The following is a 22,856-nucleotide window of genomic DNA, read 5'->3' on the forward strand; positions in this document are numbered from 1 at the left end:
GGTCTCCGCTGTGGACATAGCCAAACATATACAAATACCTGTACATATTCAGATACATATACATATAAGGTGGGAGAGGGGGGCGAATTGGCGTGTTTACCTGATCTGTGACTGGTGTGTACTTTAAAATGCTGCGGCTGCCGTTCACGCTGAATCGTTCACTGCCCACGTCCAGAGTTTCGCCCGAGTTGTTGAATTTCCAGCGAAAAGTCCTGCAAAATGTTTGTGCACATGTGTGAGTAAGTTGCGTTGACATTTTGACAGTTGTGTGCGAGCGTGTGAGTGTGTGAGTGTGTGCGTGTGTGTGTGCAGGAGGCAGGACGAGCGACAGCGACGGAAAAGGACAGGTAAAATGGGGACCTGGAGCCGGCGAGTGAAACATGTTTGCGAAGTTTTTCATTTTTAAAATAGCTTGTTAAAATATTAAAGGTTAAGCGGACACACACAGAGTGAAGGCCCAGTCCCCGGACCGAAACTCACACATTTGGAAGCCTTTTAAAAGGTTAATTATCTCTGGCATATTCGGTCGGACGCTTTCGCATCTTGGCGGTGCCAAAATAAACGTAAATCAATAAAACAGAAATCCATTTAAAAACCTACAAGAGGGAAAAGTTGAATGGAATCAATAAAAGGCGGAAAATATGCAGGCCGATTGAAGCCACCTCGCACATAAATACTCGATGTCAACAACAGTGCCAGTGTTATTGATTTATTTCTGGTAATTAATCATCCGAAATGTTCGATATAACTTTTCTTTGCGCAACAACTTTTAACTCAATACTTCAATACTTCTGAAATATTGAGGTATTTTATATTATTATTTTGTTAAAAACTGATACATCTCAATGGCTTTATATTATATTTATATTATTTCACGGACTTTGCTTAGCTTTCTTTTTGCTTAGCTGTTGGGGCAGATTATTTAAATTCTTTAAGCTCTGCAACTGTTTCGATTAGATTTTAATACATTAATATGGTGTGGTAATACATTTTTTACCCCGCCGCTTGTCAGGCGCTTAAATGCTGATAAATTAACTTGTCGCCCCCGAGTCCACTTCCTCGGCCCCCGGCGCCTTGAAGCTCCCAGCAGCTTTTTAATGTTCACGCTATGCTCCAGCCAGTTTCCCTTCGATATTTTCCCGCTTTTCCAGCCAGCAGCAGCCACAACAATTACACGGCGCCGCAGCTGCCTTGGCTTCGGCCTCGGCCTCGCATATTTTCCGCCGGCTAATGATTAATTATTTTAGCATAAAGCGTCAGCACAAGACGCAGCACAACAGCGGAGCGGCGAAAAATACAGCAAAAAATTTGAAATTAAATACGAGACAAGACAGGGACACAAGACGGGAACAGAAACAAGGACTAAGGGACAGAGGTACGGCCTCAGAAGCAATATACAGGCATCTCGGACAGAGCAAGAGTGGCAGCTGGCCGGGCCTCGGTGGTGTGGCCTCATTAAAAAAACATTAAAGAGGGCCACATTCTCGCTGTCCGACTAAATCCAAGATTCGGCGAGTGCGATGGGGATGGGTTTGGGAATGGCAGAGCCAGTTGCACATTTAAAATGAATTAAAATAAACAATTTAAGGTCCAGAGAAACGAATAATAAAAAAGGACGACAAACAAAAAGCGAATAAAAGGGAAAATCGCATGGAAAAATACCAACAAAATACAGCATTATACAACAAATGAAAACAACAAAAACCAAATTGTTAAATTTTCTCACATTTCCTACGAAATAAACAGCATTTTCCGCTACGCACACACGCGCCCGCACACACAATCACAATCATTTGTCAATTTTACAAACTTCCTTTCAACAGGAAACCGGAAGCAATCGCCTACAAACTCAGCAAAAAACCTTTATGAGCGCTCGCAGGGAGGATTTTGGGGTAGGGAACAGGATAAGCAGGAAGCTTTTCTGATATTCTTGGTGTTTTTTTTTTGTTTTGTTTTGAACTTACCGCGGCGGCGGATCGGCTTGAATTTCGCACACAACCTCGACGGTCTCGTCCTTGGAGGCGCCAATTAATATTACGCGGTCCGCGTGTTTGCACATGGGCGTGTCTGTAATGAGAAGAATACGACAAGTCAGCGGAGAAAAGTAAAGCCAAACGATTACAAAGGGATGTTCTTAAGAATCAGCATCGATAACGTAATTAAATTTTCAACGCAATTATACAATATTCAAGTTAATAAGACATGAAATGACATGTTGGGCAAAATTTAAAGTATAGAAGTATTATTTTAACACTGAGTCAAAAGTTATCTCACAAACACAGCGAAATACCCAGCTACATACCCTACTTACTCTGAGCACATAAATGTCACCCAAATAGGCTCGTAAAATATTCTATCAATATAAATTCAAATAACACCAATCCGTTCGTGCTCAATCCCCCGAAGCCTTGTCTTTGTGAAATCACTGTCTTTTATTTTCGGTCGTGCATTTCCGGTCTCTGGCACCTGTTGAGTGACAAGTCAGATACCGTATCAGCGGTATCAGCGGCAGGACGTTATAATGTCCCGAAAATCGTTGGGAAATGAGCCGAAGTATTTGGTTTGTGTGGGCGTGGCAGGTGAAAAACGCACAAAAGTGATTTAGACAGCAGGGACCCACCGAAAGAGCGACGCATCCGCATCAGTCTGTCAGTCAGTCAGTTTATTGGGTGGAAAAAGGGGAAAAAGGGGAAAAGGTGGTCGCAAGGTGGGAAAACGGCGCTGGAAAAGCCTTCGAGTGGAGGGACCCTTCTCTCGTTTACGGGAAATTAATTAATGTGGCAACATGATTTAGTACTTCCCAGGTAAATAGGCGTTCCATAAATGTTAAAGGATTATTAGCTGACGGCACACGTGGCGTATGCGTAATTTGCTGTCGTCAACGTGCCAACTTTCTCGTTCGCTCTCTTTTGCTCCCATTTTGGCACATCCGCTCGCACATTTTTGAAGGCAACTTGAATTTCTGATGAATTGTTTATCTTCAAAAATGTACACAAAAACCAAGGGGCGTAATTAATTAGCCGGAAAATTACTTCCAATTCGAGTAACATTAGCTAATGTTGTTGTTGCCAACTTTCGTATTATACATTTAAAGAGTGGGCAAAGTGTGTGAAGTGATTACTCAGTCGCTTCGCTAATTAAGCCGCACTTGAATGGCTGAAGGGCAGGTTCCACCTACATAGAACTGACCGAAGTTATGAGCCGAATTTGTGGTAAATTTCTGGGCTTCCAACATTAAGGAGGAAATATATTAGGCCAAAATAAAGCCTTATTAGGATTTCTATTTTGTCTACGGCTCAATGATATCCCTTTCAATTATTTGAATCAATTATTATGTAACTCGTGTATTGTTTAATTATAACCTTATTCCTGTAATGCCTAGACTAAGGCTGATCATCCAAGTTACGCATTCAACTGACTTGGAACTGCGCTCATGAGGCTCAATCAGCACGGAATTAAATCCCAAATTTATGATGCACTGTTCAAAAAAAACGAAGTGTGCCAGGCTCTGCACTTCCAAGTGTTCTTTTCTTCTTTCTTTCTTTGTGTTTTATACCTTGCAGTTTTCAATATTCTTGAAGCGAGTGCCTTGAATGCCTTTTGCGAACACCTAATCAGCTATAATTTAATGATTCCAAATTGCATTTCGCAGTGCACGTAGTGTACAAGAATCCTTGACGAAGACACTGGCAGAGGCAAAATCCAGCTAGTGCGATGGCGGCGCACTCCATTTAATTTATGGCTCGCAGCAATGCGCCTGTCAAAATATGAGTGCCTGTGTGTGCAGTACTTGAGCTTGAGCGGCAATTTGTATGGCTCAGAGCTGAGGAAAAAGCACTGGTACACAGCCATGTACATGTGTTTCGCTCAGCTGCAGAATCCGGCTAGACTAAGCCAGTAGCAATAGCAGTTCCACTGCCAGTGCCAGTGCCAGTGCCACTGCCAAGGCACCCGACTCATTACAATCATCCTCATCATCATCATCCCCATCCGCATCCCCATGCTCCTCATCAGGACAGGCGTCGCTGTCAAATTGCTTAAATTTGGAGATGGATTTTTAGAGTGGGACTGGGGGAATATGCGGCTCCATAAGTTGCGAGGCAGCAGCAACTTTTCGCGGGCTGTTAAATTGAAGCATAATTCCGACTGCAGTTGCAGCTGCGATGAAATATGGCCAAAGCCAACGCATGTGGTGGCAAGCATATGAAATTCGCAACAGCGCTCCAGACAAACGAAGCCAAGCAAAAATGTTGTATTTATGCAAAAAGCGGAATGAAAAATATTTTTTTCCCAGCCTTGACGTGCAACTGCGCCAAGACTCTCCGCCTGAGTTGTAAAATGAAAACGGACGGAGAACAGTACAACACAGAATAAAAAACAAAAAAAAAGAGGGAAAAAATAAATAAGAGCAGCTCCGGAGAAGAAGAAGGGAAATTGCAATACATCAAATGAGTCGTGGCTATGGGGCAAAAAGAGGGCTTAGTCGGGGTATGACAACTGCGACGGCTGCAGCCCTGACTTTATGATAAGAAACCAGAAGACCAGAAAACAGACTCCGGGTGGCAGGAAAAGATGGGGCACGAAAATGCACAGCGTTTCCAGATAGATGATGCGTTCAAACAAAGTGCCGCTTGGCAAATTTATTCTTAAAATCGCTGATGCATCACTGTTTCTGTTTAAAGGGTTGCCCGAAACGTAGGAACTCTGTGAAGGACGTGAGGACTACTCACATTTCACTCGCAGGGGCAACTGATTGCTGACCGTCTCGCCCTCGTCGTTTATGGCACTGCACGCATAGTTCCCGGCGTAGTGCTTCGTGATCTTCTGGAGCACCAGACTCTGATTGGAACGGATGACGCGGGCGGATGTGTTGTGCTCCAGATGAATACCCTGCAATTAAATGGTAACATTATAGTAAACAAAAATTATATTATACAGTTTACTGGTTATATCAATAACATGGCATCTCACAAGTCCCTACGATACTCATAAACGGCCTCTAAAATGTTTTCCCATTGTTTATATGCTGATAACTCTTTTTAGAAGAGCTCAGTAATTAATTACCACTTTAAAATACAAGAGTCTGCTGCTAGAATTCCCAAATCTGTAAGTCTATTAGCAAAACTGAACTAATGCAGCAATGGATTATTCAGCCATAGTGCTGCCCAACAATAATCCGTTCTAAAGCCACTCGGGTTCGAATTTCAATTTGCCAAAATCCGCTAAGCGCATCCGAAAGGCAAAAATTCCCCACATACTGCTGCAAAACACACTTCCTCCTCCTCCTCCTCCCAGTGGAGAGGAAGTGGGTTGTTGGCCGTAGTTTGCGGACTGCGAGATGGGAACTTGGCCTGAGTGATTGCCAAGCGACTGCGGATTGCAGTTGAGCGACGGCAAAATCAATGCCGCAAATCCCAAAACTATTTTACCCAAAATGGCACCACCACCTACACCCCTAACCCCACACCCCTAAACCCACATCCCTAACCCCACACACGGCCAAAGAAACCACTAGAATGGAAATGAGCAAATGCAGATCCATGCATCAGGACATCGTCGGCGGTCGCCACTGATGCCACCGATGCCACTGACGGAGGAGCAGCCACCTCAACGCATACGCAACCTGCCATGTTATTGGCACTTAACCAGAACAGAATGCAAGGAGCCAGCCAAGCAGCCGCCTTTCAGGATTGCCACCCGTTGGCTGTGGATTGAGCCGGATCCACATGGATGGGTACCCGGGTCGGTATGACTGCCCGGCTCACTCCTGGCCAACTCGAACCCACTGCGACCTACATTATGCAACCACAACAGTTTCCGCCATTGAGGATTCGATTGTACGTGACACTCGAAGTAAACATCGTCGCCTTCCTTGATATCATCCGGTGTCAAAGTTGAGCCCAGGCGTAACGTCACCAAGGGAGGATCTGCAAAAAGGAGCAAAGGAGGAAGACAATTAGCCACTGGAAATCAAATAATCATCCAACCATCTAAGGTGGTTACTTAGATGTGAACTTCGAACGTGTAAATACACTACCTATACAGTTGTGGTATAGACAAAAAATACTTTAAATGTCAATTATATACTATTAAATATAAAGCATATGATTTACACGATTTTACAATCGAAATAAAATGTAAGCTCCATGTCTTAAAACCAAAATCTTTTCTATTATTTATGCCCCGCAATTGTTGTGCCACACATTTTCCGTCTTTGCAACTGTCTTGTCATCGCCCAGAATCCCGCACACTGTCATGATCAAGCTTATTTAATAGTTTTTGCAAATATAAGCGATTTAGAGCAATAACTGGAACAAAGTGAAGCATCAGCCAAGAGTTATGAGGACAAGGCAACGACATCCCGCCCATCGACCGCTGTTTGCCAACATGTGTTGCCGCTTAAGTCGTTTGAATTTGCTTAACGAGCCACAAACTTTGCGACAAACAGAGACCAGAAGCGGCAAGAACCCGGACCCAGACCCAGACAAGGAGACCCAGTTCCAGCACTGCGACCAAGTCCAGGACCAGGACCACGAACAGGACCAAGAACTGGGCCAGAAATAGGAGCAGGATCGGGAAAAAGGGGACGCACGTGCCAACCTTAATATTGTTGAGTTATTGGCGGCCAAAACCAAACGTCGGCAGTCAAGAGTTGGGCAAAACGGAACCCAGGACCAGGACCAGACCCAAAACCAAACACCAAGCCAAAGCCAAAGCCAAAAAGTTCCCTTCCGCCTTCGCCGGGAAACTTTAGAATGGCCTGGAAAACTTTTGCCCACACCGCGTGGCGTTTCCCCGCCGCCGCCCACTTATGTAGTCCTCGTTTGCCAACGTCTGCCAATCAGGCAAAGTGCCCAAAGGGCTGTGAAAACTCTTTCGCTGGAAAAGTCGCGTCGCGCATTTCCGCACACATGTTGCAGGCCATTTTTGTGATTATCATTTACCGTTCCACCACGGATACCGTTGCCCCCTGCCCCCTGACCCTTGCCCCCTAATCTTCCAGCAAACCCGCTTCTTTGGCCCAAAACGACCATCGATCGATGGCGGAGCGGAAGTCAACGGTTGCTCAGAATTTATGTGCCTTGGTGGGCTGTTGTGTTATGCCAACCGACTCGCGGGATTTGCCAGGGCTGCAAGTATTAAAGATGTTTTGGCTACGTAAGCCAAGAAACTTTTTCTACGATATTTAAATTGGTTGCAGCAATACAATCCATTGAGTACTTATAGCACTTATAAAGCAAATTCTTTTGGGCCAAACCATATTTGTATAAAAATTGTAAATAAAATCTTTACAAACATTTCTTTATCTATCGTTTACAAGCATTTAACAAGTTGGCACTGATTTGACAGCCGATTAATAAACTTAATAGGCTATGAGAAATTAGGAAAGTTATCGTCGCATGAAAAAACACAATTTGCCTCAGTCGGTGAGATTGCCTTCCCCAGTGCAAATCAGCAATTGAAATAAAAAATCGCAAAAATCGTAAAATTAAAAAAAGGAATAAGTTTTCAAGTTTTCTAAAACCTGTGCATGTGAAACCAACCAAATGCCTTGTAAAAGGAGGTCGGCCAGTTGCCGACCAGCACCTAAAGACTATGAGAACCAAGAGGTCCACACAAGACGTTCGAGTTCCCGTGCCAGGGCGACACCATTGAAGAGCCCCATCGAGGCCACCAATCACAACGTTTCATATCCAACCGGCAATCAGAAATGTGAAACCAAACCGAATTCCAAAAATGTTTCGCAGAAAGGGCAAACGCCACAGCTAATGACAGAAAGCGCTGGGAAACTTGATCCGGAGCCAAAGAGAAAACGGCAGGCAGCAATCACTAATACCAGATCCTCACGTTTGGATGAGTTAGGGAAAGGAGTAAATACCAAAGATGGCCCACAAGGTTCAGTTAATTATGCCAGGCCACTTCAAAATACTTTGCGAGGTACGACAAACAGTCAGAGCAATACGAACGATGAGCAAAAGCCGGCTGCACCTGCAAAGCCAAACGTAACAATTCGTACGAGACCAGCGCGTAGATGTACACAGAAAAAAGAAATTGTAGCTGACCCTGTTGACCTGGCTGAGAATAAAATTTTTAAGATACCGGACTCTTCTTCCAATATGGTTGTGGGAAAACTTACCCAGAGGACTTCAACGGCTCAAGAAAATCAAAATAAAGGTAAGAACATAAATTACTCCAAAGAAAGCTATGCTCCACCACATTTGGACAATAAAGCTGTAAACTTAATCCAAGCCAATAATAATAGATCTTCAAAGTTGCCTCAGACCATTCCCAAAAATGTACCGAACAAGAATTTGGATGCAGAGTCCAGCTCTCAAGCTTACTTTTCAGAGTCGGAAGGAAAGACATATTTAAGACGTCAGACTGAGAGGAATTTCTATTCAAAGCCAAGCCAAACGGGTTACTATTCGGAATCAGAAGGGACAAATGGAAGACAAGTGCAGAATAACACAGCGGCTGTATATCCAAAGCCAAACCAAACAGGTTACTATTCGGAATCAGAAGGGACTAATGGCAAAAATATGCAGAATAGCACAGCGGCTTCCTATCCAAAGCCAACCCAAACAGGTTACTATTCGGAATCAGAAAAGACAAATGGAAGACCTATGCAGAATAAAACAGCGGCTGTATATCCAAAGCCAAACCAAACAGGGTACTATTCGGAATCAGAAGGGACAAATGGAAGACCTATGCAGAATCAAACAGCGGCTTCCTATCCAAAGCCAACCCAAACAGGTTACTATTCGGAATCAGAAGGGACAAATGGAAGACCTATGCAGAATAAAACAGCGGCTTTCAATCCAAAGCCAAACCAAACAGGTTACTATTCGGAATCAGAAGGGACTAATGGCAGAATAATGCAGAATATCACAGCAGCTTCCTATCCAAAGCCAAACCAAATAGGTTACTATTCGGAATCAGAAGGGACAAATGGAAGACCTATGCAGAATAAAACAGCGGCTGTATATCCAAAGCCAAACCAAACAGGGTACTATTCGGAATCAGAAGGGACAAATGGAAGACCTATGCAGAATCAAACAGCGGCTTCCTATCCAAAGCCAACCCAAATAGGTTACTATTCGGAATCAGAAGGGACAAATGGAAGACCTATGCAGAATAAAACAGCGGCTTCATATCCAAAGCCAAACCAAACAGGTTACTATTCGGAATCAGAAGGGACTAATGGCAAAAATATTCAGAATAGCACAGCGGCTTCCTATCCAAAGCCAAACCAAACAGGTTACTATTCGGAATCAGAAGGGACAAATGGAAGACCTATGCAGAATCAAACAGCGGGTTCCTATCCAAAGCCAAACCAAATAGGTTACTATTCGGAATCAGAAGGGACAAATGGAAGACCTATGCAGAATAAAACAGCGGCTTCATATCCAAAGCCAAACCAAACAGGTTACTATTCGGAATCAGAAGGGACTAATGGCAAAAATATGCTGAATAGCACAGCGGCTTCCTATCCAAAGCCAAACCAAACAGGTTACTATTCGGAATCAAAAGGGTCAAATGTAAGACAAATGCAGAATAACACAGCGGCTTCCTATCCAAAGCCAAACCAAATAGGTTACTATTCGGAATCAGAAGGGACAAATGGAAGACCTATGCAGAATAAAACAGCGGCTTTATATCCAAAGCCAAACCAAACAGGTTACTATTCGGAATCAGAAGGGACTAATGGCAATAATATGCAGAATAGCACAGCGGCTTCCTATCCAAAGCCAAACCAAATGGGTTACTATTCGGAATCAGAAGGGACAAATGGAAGACCTATGCAGAATAAAACAGCGGCTTTATATCCAAAGCCAAACCAAACAGGTTACTATTCGGAATCAGAAGGAACAAATGGAACCCCTATGCAGAATCAAACAGTGGCTTTCTATCCAAAGCCAAACCAAACAGGTTACTATTCGGAATTAGAAGGGACTAATGGCAAAAATATGCAGAATAGCACAGCGGCTTCCTATCCAAAGCCAAACCAAACAGGTTACTATTCGGAATCAGAAGGGACAAATGGAAGACCTATGCAGAATCAAACAGTGGCTTTCTATCCAAAGCCAAACCAAACAGGTTACTATTCGGAATCAGAAGGGAGTAATGGCAGAAATATGCAGAATAGCACACCGGCTACTAGAGGTTCTAAAGCTCAAATCAACTCGAAAGCGAAACTGGAGAATTTAGTCTTGTCGGAAAACGTTAACAGACCTTTTATAAACGTGGGCTTCAATCAAAATCTCCCGGTACAGAAAGTATACATAGCACATAAACCGAGTTCAGGAACATCGTCGCAGCATAATCCAGCTGAATATAATCTCTTCACCAAGCCAGGGCCTGTTCCTCCCAGCAACTACAGCTATCAGAAGGACGAAATAAGAGAAAGTCGTGAAGTGCACCCAAGACAGGAACCAGCTTACAACTCCATGCCCCAAAACAAAAGTCAATATGTACATCAGCCCCTTATGAGCAACCAAGCACAAAGTAAACCCGATAGTACTGTTTGGAACAAAGATATCAGACTTTTAGAAATACTTTCTCAAACCGAAACTAGAAAAGAAAATCATGAAGCTGCTAAAAAGCCACCGGCTAGAAGTTCTAACGTATCTCAATATCTTATCGATCTTGGCTTCACTGACGATAGTATAAGTAGCCCTAACGTCGAGAAAACCAATACCGCTGGTAGCAAAGAGCAGGACGAGATTGATAGACGCCTGAATGCTGAACTGGAGTCTCTGTTTGCAACTGATGAGCTGCCACGTCCACCTCCAACTACACCTTCCCTAGCACAGATTCCACCAGAGCTGAAGATAGTTGAAAGGTCACTTCCGCGGTCATCGAATCCCAAGAAAATAGAGGCTGAAATTGATGCACGCCTTCAGGCGGAACTGGATTCTTTGCCCATGGTAGCGGCTGAAGACACGAACGAATCCCTGAAGGAACCATTATATAAAACTCACCCATACACTCGCGTACCTACAGTCAGGAACCTGGCGGAGAATCAAGCTTTTCCAAAACAGAATCAGACATGCATTCCTGCTCAACCAGCTGCACCATCCAATAATATGGTTAAAAATATCACGGAGATGGGAAAAGCTGGCGTTGTTCAGATGGCAAATACTCCGCTAGCTTCAAGTCAAAGTCAACAACGCGCCTTGTCACAAGGGCCGATAATCACGCGACTTAAGAGTGCTCAGGGTGAGGAAATAGCCGTCAAGTATACCACGGGTCCGGATGGACTAATTACCAATGTGCAAATGGTGCCACCAGGTATGGGAATAGGTCAACTGAAGATCACCGAACTGGAGAGTTTTACGGCCAGCCAACTGCATCAGCTACTGCAGAGTGGGCATCCCTTCATGACCTTACCCATGACTTACTCTGGAGCTCCAGGTGCCATGCTGCAGGAACCCCTGAAGACCAGAGATGCCATATTTCCCCCTGAACAAGCGGTCGAGGATGAGGAGGTCGACTATGAGGAAATAGGAGTGGCCGACACCTTTGCAGCTTACTGGCCCAGCAAACTAAAGTTCGGAAGGGCCCATCCCGATGCCGTGGTGGAGACGGCCACTCTATCGTCGGTTGAGCTGCCCGACATAACCTACGAGTTGGCCCTGCCGGCGAAGACCACCGAATGCTTGAGTGCCCTGCAGCTGGAGGCGGTGGTCTATGCCTGTCAGGCCCACGAGCAGATCCTGCCAAGTGGAGAACGAGCCGGATTCCTGCTGGGCGATGGAGCTGGCGTGGGCAAAGGTCGCACCATTGCGGGCATCATATTCGATAACTACGTGAAGGGCCGAAAACGCGCCCTTTGGGTGTCCGTCTCCAATGACCTCAAGTTCGATGCAGAGCGGGATCTGGGCGATATAGGGGCACACGAAAAGGTCAGTGTGGCAGCCATCAGCAAGTTCAAGTACAGCCGCATTGATTCCGATGAGAATGAAAACTTCAAGCGTGGTGTGATATTTTGCACTTACACCGCTTTGATCGGAGAATCGCTGACGGCCAACTCGAAGTACAAGACTCGTCTCCGCCAGCTGGTCCATTGGCTTGGCAAAAAGTTCGAAGGCGTGATTGTCTTCGATGAGTGCCACAAGGCCAAGAATCTCAGTCTGATGAATGTGGGTAAGTCCACCAAGACGGGCACGACTGTACTGGAGCTGCAGAAGCTGTTGCCAAAGGCCAGAGTGGTCTATGCCTCGGCCACAGGAGCCAGTGAGCCCCGGAATATGGCCTATATGGTGAGACTGGGCCTCTGGGGTCCTGGTACCGCCTATCCGGAGTTCTACGAATTCGTGAACGCCGTGGAGAAGCGCGGCATAGGAGCCATGGAAATCGTAGCTATGGATATGAAGCTCAGAGGTACCTACATAGCTCGTCAACTGAGCTTCAAGGATGTGAGCTTTCGCATCGAGGAGGTGACCATGCCGAAGGAGTTTCGCAAGAGCTATAATTTGTCTGCCGAACTCTGGGCGGAGATAAACAAGAAGTTCCAGAAGGCCTGTCGCCTGATGTGCATCGAGAATAGGGTGCAGAAGATCATAACCTGCCAGTTCTGGTGCGCCCATCAGCGTTTCTTCAAGAACCTGTGCATCGCCTCCAAGGTGAATCACGTGGTCAAGATGACGCGGCAGGCGACTCGAATGGGCAAGGCGGTGGTCATTGGCCTTCAGTCTACGGGGGAGTCGCGCACGTTGGAACACCTGGAACGTCATCATGGTAAACTGAACACCTTTGTCTCCACCTCCAAGATGATCATCCAGTCGTTCGTGGAGAAGCACTTCCCAGCTCCCAAACGCGACTCCTTTCACCATCTACTGAATACGGGTGAGTTCGAGCCGGAGGCACGTTCCCGCCCATCCAAACCTAAGCGGTCAAAAATGAATCCCGATTGGTTCGACGATGATATGGATGCCGAGGCGGGCGAGAGCGACATCGAGATGTACGAGAGCAGTTGGACTGCCGATGATGATCGCATCAAGTCCGGACGAAAGCGGCGAGGACGACCGCCCAAGGCGGACAAAGGTATGTTGATCTAAGTTGCTTATTTCAAATAAATATAAATAAGTTCCATTCCTCAAACAGTGGAGAAGGTTACCATGCAGGAGCGCATCCTGCAGCATCTATGCAATAATATGAAAGCCCAGGATAACGAAGGCGAACCCAGCTACACATTCGACAATACGAAGCCCCAAAAGGCAAATATCACAGAGCGGGATGTAGAACGCTGCATCAATATGCGCGAAATGCTACTGGAGAAGATCGAGATTCTGGGCAAGAGGTTGCCGCCCAACACGCTGGACAAACTAATCTCCGAGCTGGGTGGCACCAATTTGGTGGCAGAGATGACGGGCCGCCGTGGCAGAGTGGTGCGCACGGAGTACGATGGCTACAAGTATGAACCCCGTTGCGAGAATGACACCTCGATGGACCTGGTCAATTATCGGGAGAAGCAGCGCTTCATGGATGGCAGCAAGCACGTGGCCATCATCTCTGAGGCGGCCTCCAGTGGAATATCTCTGCAGAGTGACAAGAGGGTTTCCAACCAGCGGCGTCGTCTGCACATCACTTTGGAACTCCCATGGAGTGCGGATAGAGCCATCCAGCAATTTGGGCGCACCCATCGCTCCAATCAGGTGAACTCACCCGAATATGTATTTGTGATCACGGATCTGGCTGGTGAGCGCCGCTTTGCCTCCACGGTGGCCAAGAGACTGGAGAGCTTGGGCGCCCTTACCCAAGGCGATCGTCGTGCCACCGATGCCCGTGATCTCTCCCAGTTCAATATCGACAATAGCATCGGACGCAGTGCTCTGGAGAATGTGATGCAACAGCTGACCAACGATAAGCCACTGGACCAGAGTCAAGTGCCTCAATCCTACAAAGGAGACTTCCTCTACGATTGCTGTGTGGCCATGGCCGGCGTGGGCATGATCAATGTGCGGGAGGAGAACAAGGTCAAATTGTTCACCGTGGAGAAGGATAGCAATAATATCTCCAAGTTCCTGAACCGCATTCTCGGCTGCCGTGTGGAAGTACAGAATGCCCTTTTCAAATTCTTTCTGGACAAGATGTACTCACTGATCATGCAGATGAAGCGCACAGGACGCTTTGATCTGGGTATTTTAGACCTGGATGCCCATGGAGCCAGTGTCAAGTCCATCAAGCTGATGAGGTTCATCAGGAAGCACGCCACTGGAACAGCGGCCACCGAGCTCCATACGGTGACAGTGGAACGTGGCATGTCCTTTGAGACAGCCCTAGCCAAGTGAGTTGAATTCAAATTGGGGAAATGTAATTCACTAAATCATAAACTCTTATAGATACCGAAAGGAGGCCCAACACGAGCACGAAGGCTTCTATATTCTACAGCAGCTGCGCCAAAACAAGAACTCCTCAATTTTGTGCCTGCAAGCACCGTCCAATTCAGCGGATGTATCAAACGGGAAGATCAATTTGCAGATCTACCGCCCCAATACTGGTCCCCAAGTGCGTTTGGAGACACACGGCTCCATTTCATCACGCTATGTGAAGGTGAGCCCGGAAGAGGCCCAGAAATACTGGGTGCAGCAGTACAACCTGTGCCTGAACATGTGCTCCCACGTCTACTGGAATCGCACCTGTCCCATCCCGACGGGCTGTGAAGTGGGACTCCGGATGCGCACCTACCACGTGCTCTCGGGGTTGATGCTACCGATTTGGGACCGGATCGAGCTGATTATCGAGAAGAACGGACACAAGATCCAGATCATACGCGTGAAGACCGATGTGAACAAGAAGATTGTGGGCACGGTGGTGCCGCATGCCGTCTACGATGCCCTGGTGGCCGATTTGTCCACGGATTCCATCGTGGAGAGCCATTAAAATGACACCGCCCACTGTACGATACAGCATACAGCATAAGGCACTTCTATTGCCACTTTAAAAATATCAACCCAAATTGTGGCATTCAATGCAATACATGTGGCGTAAGCTTTCGCTTTTTCCAAATTCCAGGCACGCTCCACCAGATCCACCAGCTCCGCCCAGGAGGAGCAGCCCGCCCATGTTCCCGGCCATAAACAATGGCCACAGAAGCACATACGGGAAGACACTTACAGCTCGTCTGCGTGCGTATGTGATTCATATGTATTGTCTGCTATGCTGCGGGGTCTGCTTCACATACACCAAAAAAAAAATAAAGACTCCCGAAAAAATTCGTTTTGTTTTTTATATATTAAGTTATTGTCAAAGCCCTGGTAATTCATAGAATGGCATACATTGAATTTGTGCTACATTCCTAAAACCTGATTATAAATGAAACTAGCTGGTATTCCATTTTCCGCAGTGCACCTTCTTTTACAATCCTGCGCTCTTCGGGGAAGTCTGTGATTGCATTCCATGTTTTGTCTTGTTTCCATTGCTAGGAGACCAACTAAGGGGCAGCCTTAGCACTCGGTTCGCTCGGTTACATTATAAATTTTAAAACGAGCCAGTCGCTTGCACCCTGCCACACATGTGAGATATAAACAAAATTATACAAAGGCTGGGAAGGGAAGGGAGGGGAAGGATTGCGGAGCATGAGATGGGCAACGCGTGGCATAAACCATGACCAAATGGCCTTGGCAAATGTCGTGCCTAAGGAGCCAAAACGCAGTTGGCATAATAACTCACGCGTGATGCAGATATCGTATTCCAACAGCACTGGCTGCAAAAACAAAGACATAAAGATGCCGAGGCATATAAATTCAGTTGTTATCTAAATAAGAACAAACTGGAATTTATCTGCTCATATGAATTGGGGTATGGAAGGAGCTCTAATGAAGTTATGGTAAACAATATTTGAGCATTTCAACGAGAGGTTTACAATACTTCATTTCCCTAAATAGCGTTAAAGAGCAGACTTCCAAAATATTTATTGTTACATATTTTTTTATTCACAAATACATTCCGAATCCATTTTCGAATCAAAACCATGTTGTTCGTCCTTAATATTTGTAAGCTCTTATCTTAACACAAGGAAATTGATTTATTTTCTGGAGCACATCGAAGTCTAAGATATACATATGTGCAAATTTAAAGGAGTGTTCTTGAGATTTCGCGAGCCTGCCCCAACAGACGAATTTTTCCAAAAACACAAACATTTGGCCGCACATTTATGTGTATATGGCTACGTGCCGATCATAAAGTTTATTTGCGCCAACGTGGCAACAAACACAACACCGTAAGCACGGTACAAAGCACCGGCAATTGCTTTAACGTGAGCAAAAACAAACAAATAAAAAATAATATTCTAAAACATAAAATATGAGCCTGCAAAGTATGTGTGGGGCATAAAAAATATAATCATATTACGCCTATACATATGCGTAAACACACAAACGAATTTTTTTCTTAGGGCGTTGCCGAAACTGTTCTGTGGGGCGTGGCAACCTCTTTCAGATTGAAGTGAAGAAAATATTCATATTTTAAGAAATGAAAAGCAAAGAAATGCTATTACGTGATGCCCTTGGAAGCAGACAAAAAAAAGGAACAGAAAGGAGGACGGAAAATGTTGACTGTGGCATACATGGCGGATACGGAACGCCATTGAGTTCGATTCGTTTTCCCCATTCGACACTTTTGTTTCACACTTTACGATGTCCGCAGTACTTCCCAGTTGGGTTTTTCGGTGCTGTGGCATACGAATTAAAGTGGCTTAAAGTGGAAATTACAATTATTGGGAGATTCGTTAAACCTGCAGGTAAAATCCGTGGGCGGTAAAAGCAGTTCGGACGCAGTTGCAGATCTCCACTTTAGGTCTACTTTGCAAAGTTATTTTTTATTTATTTTTATTGAAACGGGGCCACAGCCAAAGTCCTTCATTTAATTTAAGCGACTGCCATACATTTTGTTAGCCCACATATTTCATTTGTGCCTGTGGAACCGAACCCACCGCCTCCTGGCCACCAGGAACGCTACAGTGTTTTGGCCCTTTGGCAAATTATTCACAATTTGTCATTTGTCTTTGATTTATTTGCATTTTAAAGGCTTTCAACGGCAGCGATGGCGATGGCGATGGCGACATCGCCGCCGTAATAAATTTCGGCCCGGTCTTGTTGGGAGCCCAGACCCAGAAACAGGACTGTCTACCTTTTGGTAGCTGTCGGCAATGCCTTTCCTTGCCCCCGGCTTTCTTTGCTTCGCATTCGGTTTCTTCGGTTTTTGCCCGGCGCGCTTCCTTTTGGGAAGCCTTCATTTGCCACTTCCATTTCACTCATACTTTAGACTTAAGCACAATTTGTAATACTTACAAACGACATTCAATTTCCACATGGTCTCCAAATACAGGCCATTCACATTTGGATTTTCCGCACGGCATGTTATCGATTTGCCATCGTCGTCTGTGGTCGGCACAAAGCTCAGCTCGGAGCGTGTCGAGTTCTTTGATATGTCGTCCTGCAACAAAAAAAAAATAAAATAAAGTAAAGGAAATCACAAAAAATATAAGAAAATGTTTCTGCATTAATTAAGTTTTCCCGCCAGCCACTGCCAGTGCCTAAGACCCTGGCTCAGACCTTGCCCTGAGGCAAAGTTGGGCCTCCTCGTGTCCTCGTGTTTTTTGCGTGCAAATTTGTCGAAATATTTTATGTTTGCAATTTAAAATTTATTGGAATGTTTGTTCGGGCTTTATGTGTGCTCCACGTGTGGGTGTGTGTGTGGGTGTGTGGGTGTCCTCGTGAGTGTGTGCTCTTGGGGTATTATAAATTTAATGGCAGACAAGGACACCAACAAAAGGCGTCACACAATTAGTCGATGCTCCGCCCGCCGCCATATAGTTGGTATGGCCATAAAGTGTTTTTCCCCGATCCCTCGCCATGTGGCTCGCTTTGTTAGCACTTTCCACATGGCTCAAATCGCTCCAAGGCAAGGCATTTGCCAGATATGTGATTTGGTGTTCGGGTTAAGTGTTGGAGTGGTGGAGGGGTGGAGGGGTGCTAAAGTGCTGACAGTTAGCGGGAATATAAATCCTTGTCTTTAGGGTGCGAAATATGATCGATTGGATTTAATTTGAAACGATTTGGGGTCAGCTTAGGGGTATGCATATAGCGTGACGATTTCAGTACTCTATGAAATATAACATATGTAGCCAAAGCAAGGAAATTAAGTACACGAAATCAGCATTTAAATAATAAAAACACTTTTGCGTTATATTCAAATTAACTTTTTAAATTCACCTATTTGCTAATGGCATTTTAAGCCGTTTTATAAGTGTAATATTTAAAACAAATCCATTTTTCAACATACTCGTTCCCTTTGCACAGGCTATTTGAATGCACGGGCCAAACTTCTCAATTAGACCGTCTGCGGGGCTTTGATTAATGCCTGAGGCTTCCACAGCTGAAACACTCCGCCTGAGCCCACCCACAACCTGGCAACAGGGGGCAGACACAGACATATATTAGGAACCCCAAAAGTAGGGTACGAAAAGGCATGTAAAACATGTGGGATGGCAGGACCGAGGACATCGGACGGCGCGGTATTGGCAGAGGGATAGAGGGATCGGATCAGAGGGACCTGTGCCGCATTACGGCAACTTTATGCTACATGAAAACTACTGAAAAACATTTCCGGTCTTTAAAACATTGGCTGGCCCAGGAGCAGAAGCAGGAGCAGGAGCAGGAGCTGGCCAAAACGGCAAAGCAATCAGCGTGTATGCATATAAGCGGATAGACATGGACATAAACAACGGTCGAGACCGTAGAGGCCCGGGTTAGGATATGGCTAACCAGGACTCGACTCGACTCGCCTCGCCTCAACTCGAGGTCCCGACACACAAAAATGAATTGCAACAAAATTGCGCCAAAACTCCCATAAATTTGTCGAAAGTTGGAGAGAAAAAAAGCAAAGAAGGAGAACAACAAACAGAAAACCTCGTTCACAGTGATTATATTTTGGAATACCCTAACAAATGCGTTAAATTCTCTAAGCAAAATTGATTAATATAAGTTTTAAATATGCCATAGATGTATTTACAAGATAAAAACTAATTGAGAAATTAATAAAAAATGTAAATGCATCACTAAAAGTACGTAATTTTCTTAATTAAAATATAACAGATATATTGCATATAAGATCGTTTAAGACTTAGTGGCACCTCTGAGGAAATCTACTTCAAAAACCAGGCTGAAACCTGAACCAGTTCAGTTTGCCGGACTGCAAGCAGTCGTTGAAAGGGTACAAACAAAAAAAAAAGGAAAAGTGGGTGGGCCAAAGCAAAATGCAAAGCGGACTAGAATCGTTTGTGTATTGTCGAGTTTATATCACATTATCTGTGTTTATTCTAACCGAGTTGCGGGGTTGGCTGGGGGCACTGGACTAGGACGCAGCTGCGAGTGTGAACCACGCCCAGGGACAACAAGTGGGTGGTGGTCTGCAGTCTCTAGTCTGTAGTTCTGGTTCTGGTTCTGTCTGTCTCTGCACTATGGTATCCAATGCCATACAACTGACTGTGGACTGTGGTGCGAGGGTGGGTCAGGAGTTACGAGCTCCGTTTGTTTGGCATGACTGTGCAAACACAATAAGTTATCGAGCTGAACGTGAGTCAGTCAACAGCAGCATGGAACCGGAGGCAGAGACAGACACGGCCAACTAGCCGCGTCAATTGCGGTCACTCCACTCCATGAAAAGCGCCCCATAGCTATACATGCATATATATATATAGAGTATATATCTATATACTCCCACTAACCTTTGTGCGTCGTAATTGCCGCTTTCCCTTGTACCAGGTGATGATGGCGTTCGGTCGAGAGCCGGAGGACTCGCAGGACACCTCGTAGCGGCGATCGGCAATCATCGAGCTGGGCGGCTCCAGGATTTTCACAACCAAGGGCTTCACTGTAATTGGACGGGAAGAACATTCAATTCAATGCAATTGCAATTAAAACTGTTTACCATAATATTTCATGGTCTCATAATTGCAGTTCGTTTTGTAAGGCAATCATTTTGGACCCCCTACCCGTTTACTTAGTACCAAGTTAGGGCTGTGTGCTTGTGCTTGTGCCACACAGTATCAACAACAATTTGTGTCTATTACGACTCGACAGCTCTCGGGCGCTGCACTTCCTGGCAGGATTATGACTTTGTCCGGCCTTCCGATGCCGTGTCTGCTGCTCGTTGATGACTGGACTCCTTGAGCTCCTGCCGCATTGTGTTCCACCTGGATGGTTGGAGTGAACCGAGGCCACTGGCTTTTGCACAACACGAGGGCCTGACATTCGAGAGTTGACGCCCCCCATCGACTATGTTGTTTTCCCGTCAGTTGGCATATAATTATTTAATGGCCCTTATAATGCTACATTTAGCATTATGGCAAGTGTGCGTTGGCCGGAAAGCCATGCTAAAGGTTTGGGCGTTTGAAATTTTCGAGTTTTCTATGGCACAAGGTTTTAAAGTTAGTACATACATATTTATGAGCATATCGATTTTTTACATAATTGTGCACTCCCCTGTGCAACCTAGAATAAATTTCAATCAAATGTAGGCAAATGCCAAAGGTTTTAAAGAACATGTGGATATTTTTGTTAAGTTCTTAAGTATCGAAGCAAAGATATTTTGCAGGTTGGTGGCGTTCAGTCCAATTTAGCCGACTTTTAACAAATGTATTAGGGGAACCATCAATCAACGCCACTTACAGTGCATATCCAGTATGAAGCTCTTCTCCTTGGGCTTATCTAATTGCGTATTCAGTGCCTGACATGTGAATACGGAATTCAAATCGTTGCGCTGCACCGATGGCCACAACAGACGGTTCTCGATAACATCGCCGGAATTGTGCTCGTTTTGATTGTCGACAAGCAGTCCATTTACGAGCCAGCGGACTTGCGGTTGCGGCCGACCTATTGGGATACCAAAAACAAAAAAACAAAAAAAAAACAAAAAAGAAGGGGGACAAGAAGTTAGTAAACTGGTTGTAAAAACGAAAAATGGTGCAAATTAAAAAGTCAAGCTTGAAAAAATACCACAAGCCAAGCTCCGGCTCCACAAGGAGCCAAAAAGTAGAGAAACCCAAAGCAGAGCACAGACTTTGTGATATTTTCATTTGCAGTACTCTTTCTTTGCTTTTTTGCCGGTCAAAGCTTTTAAGGAAATTAACAGGAAATTGTCTAGCCGAGCATACGGATATGGCTCGTATGGTTGTGTGTGTGGGAGTGCTTCTCTTGTGCACTATATGTATGTGTGTATTGGGATATTGGGGTATTGGGGTTAAGTTCGTCTTTTGTAGTCAGTCGGCTTAACTTACCGCCCACCACACGACAAGTGATAACGATATCATCGCCCTCCTGCTTGGGCCCCAATTGAGTGCCATTCAGCTGGCGACCCCAGCGGTCCAGGATGATTGGCTGCTCCGGAAGTACTAAGGACAAACAGGATGGACGAAAAAACAACACAGATGGATGGATGGGTTTTTCAATGGCACTGCACTCTCATGAATACCATTCGAATGCTTCATTTTATGGGCAACACTCACTTATTACTGACAAATTGAAACGGAAACTTTGCGTTTGGCTGGTGCGAAAATCCACACGACAACGGTAAATACCCTGATCATGTCGCTTGATATCCTGCAAAAATTGTAAGTTATTATTTGTGGTTTTTGTGTGTTAGATGCAAGTGAGTAAACGGGGAATTAGCATGCACACAGTCAACCAGAAAACCTGGTTTCCCAGCCATATAATTTTCAATTATTGCATGACACTTGAGCTTTTGCGGTTTTTCCCTCGAGTGGGCTTCAAATGCCAGAGTCAGGAGTTGTCGTTTGTCACTTTTCCACAAGAGTCCTTGTGGGCTTGTGCAATTCCTGTGTAGTTTTCAATATATACAATTTTTCAGCACAGTGTTCTCTCAAGAATTTTGCTCTTTTTATTCGAATTCAATCACATATTAAATAATTCAGTTGGGCGAGGAAGAACTCTTTCCATTATTTTGTCATTTCTGCCGAAATTTTGCTCTGCGGCTTAGAACTGATTCTTTAAAACTACGGGTGTTAATCCGCTTCTCTAAATATAATATTGCAGAACTGATTCGGCTTTCTTGTGGATTATTTGTTGACATTTTTCTGAGATTCAATCAGTTTTGGGGAATTTCATAATTTCTTTTTATTCATTCTTTTGATAATAATTTATATTGGAATTTTAAATAAATGCTAAGCAATCAAATAATTGATTTAATTTTTAACAGCTTTCTAAGTGCTCCTATTTTCATTTAGGACAGATACGATTGAATAGATCAAGTCATGTGCAACTATTAATTACAAAATTTGTTGACTGATGACACCCAATGGAAATACTTATTCGTTCATTTAGGAGACTCTTTGACCTGCTTTACTTCGATTTGAAAAAGACTCTTTGAAAGCGAACACTATAAAGTGCCATTGATTATATGTATGAGGTGTAGATAGCACGACAACCACTCATATATCCTATACTCCTGTGTTTGTTGGCCGCTCGTAAATTGCGCCAAGTTAATTGGCTTGCAATTGAAACGCAATTAAAATTCATTTATAAGCTCAGCCCCAAAGCCACGCCCCGCAATCCCAGACCAATTTTAGCACATAATTCATAAATAACAATTTTTGCAAAGACTCCTTACATTTCGCTCACCCTGCTAAACTTTACGAGGACTTTTCGCCTGGCGGATTTATGGTGGCCGACTCTTCGTGTGCATTTCACATTCATTTCGAAATGCAGCTCGTTAACGGAGTCTCCGAAAGCCCCCCTACTTCCCCCAAGCTGGCTGTTTATTGCTTAACTCACTTAAGACCTTAACTAAGTTGGCCTTTAAAAAGTCAAATGCCAGGGCAGAGACAAGCCCAG

General features: G+C 44.8%; 2 protein-coding genes across 4 annotated transcripts in view; one reads left to right on the forward strand and one right to left on the reverse strand.

Moving 5' to 3' along the window:
* LOC6528275 (neural cell adhesion molecule 1) overlaps nucleotides 1-22,856 on the reverse strand; it is a 76,534-nt gene that overhangs the window by 19,191 nt on the left and 34,487 nt on the right. Inside the window, exons 5-13 of the mRNA XM_002089292.3 lie at nucleotides 21,512-21,605; nucleotides 21,284-21,397; nucleotides 20,676-20,879; nucleotides 19,733-19,878; nucleotides 17,295-17,439; nucleotides 5,797-5,927; nucleotides 4,731-4,890; nucleotides 1,965-2,067; nucleotides 101-212 (exon numbers count right to left, since the gene is read on the reverse strand). Coding sequence (XP_002089328.2) covers nucleotides 101-212; nucleotides 1,965-2,067; nucleotides 4,731-4,890; nucleotides 5,797-5,927; nucleotides 17,295-17,439; nucleotides 19,733-19,878; nucleotides 20,676-20,879; nucleotides 21,284-21,397; nucleotides 21,512-21,605 — 1,209 coding nt within the window. The remainder of the gene's footprint in view (nucleotides 1-100; nucleotides 213-1,964; nucleotides 2,068-4,730; nucleotides 4,891-5,796; nucleotides 5,928-17,294; nucleotides 17,440-19,732; nucleotides 19,879-20,675; nucleotides 20,880-21,283; nucleotides 21,398-21,511; nucleotides 21,606-22,856) is intronic.
* On the forward strand, nucleotides 7,405-15,243 carry LOC6528276. Of its 3 annotated transcripts, none has more exons than XM_039370279.2 (4): nucleotides 7,405-9,258; nucleotides 9,343-13,047; nucleotides 13,108-14,290; nucleotides 14,346-15,243. In XM_039370279.2, the coding sequence occupies exons 1-4, from the start codon at nucleotides 7,548-7,550 to the stop codon at nucleotides 14,884-14,886; spliced, it is 7,140 nt and encodes a 2,379-aa protein (XP_039226213.1). In that variant the 5' UTR covers nucleotides 7,405-7,547; the 3' UTR covers nucleotides 14,887-15,243. The 3 variants fall into 3 exon arrangements, with proteins under 3 accessions (XP_039226213.1, XP_039226214.1, XP_002089329.2); XM_039370280.2 differs by having other exon boundaries at nucleotides 7,405-9,195; nucleotides 9,280-13,047; XM_002089293.4 differs by having other exon boundaries at nucleotides 7,406-13,047; nucleotides 14,346-15,242.

The sequence above is a fragment of the Drosophila yakuba genome, chromosome 2L, assembly GCF_016746365.2.
Source record: "Drosophila yakuba strain Tai18E2 chromosome 2L, Prin_Dyak_Tai18E2_2.1, whole genome shotgun sequence".
In the NCBI taxonomy this organism is placed as follows: domain Eukaryota; kingdom Metazoa; phylum Arthropoda; class Insecta; order Diptera; family Drosophilidae; genus Drosophila; species Drosophila yakuba.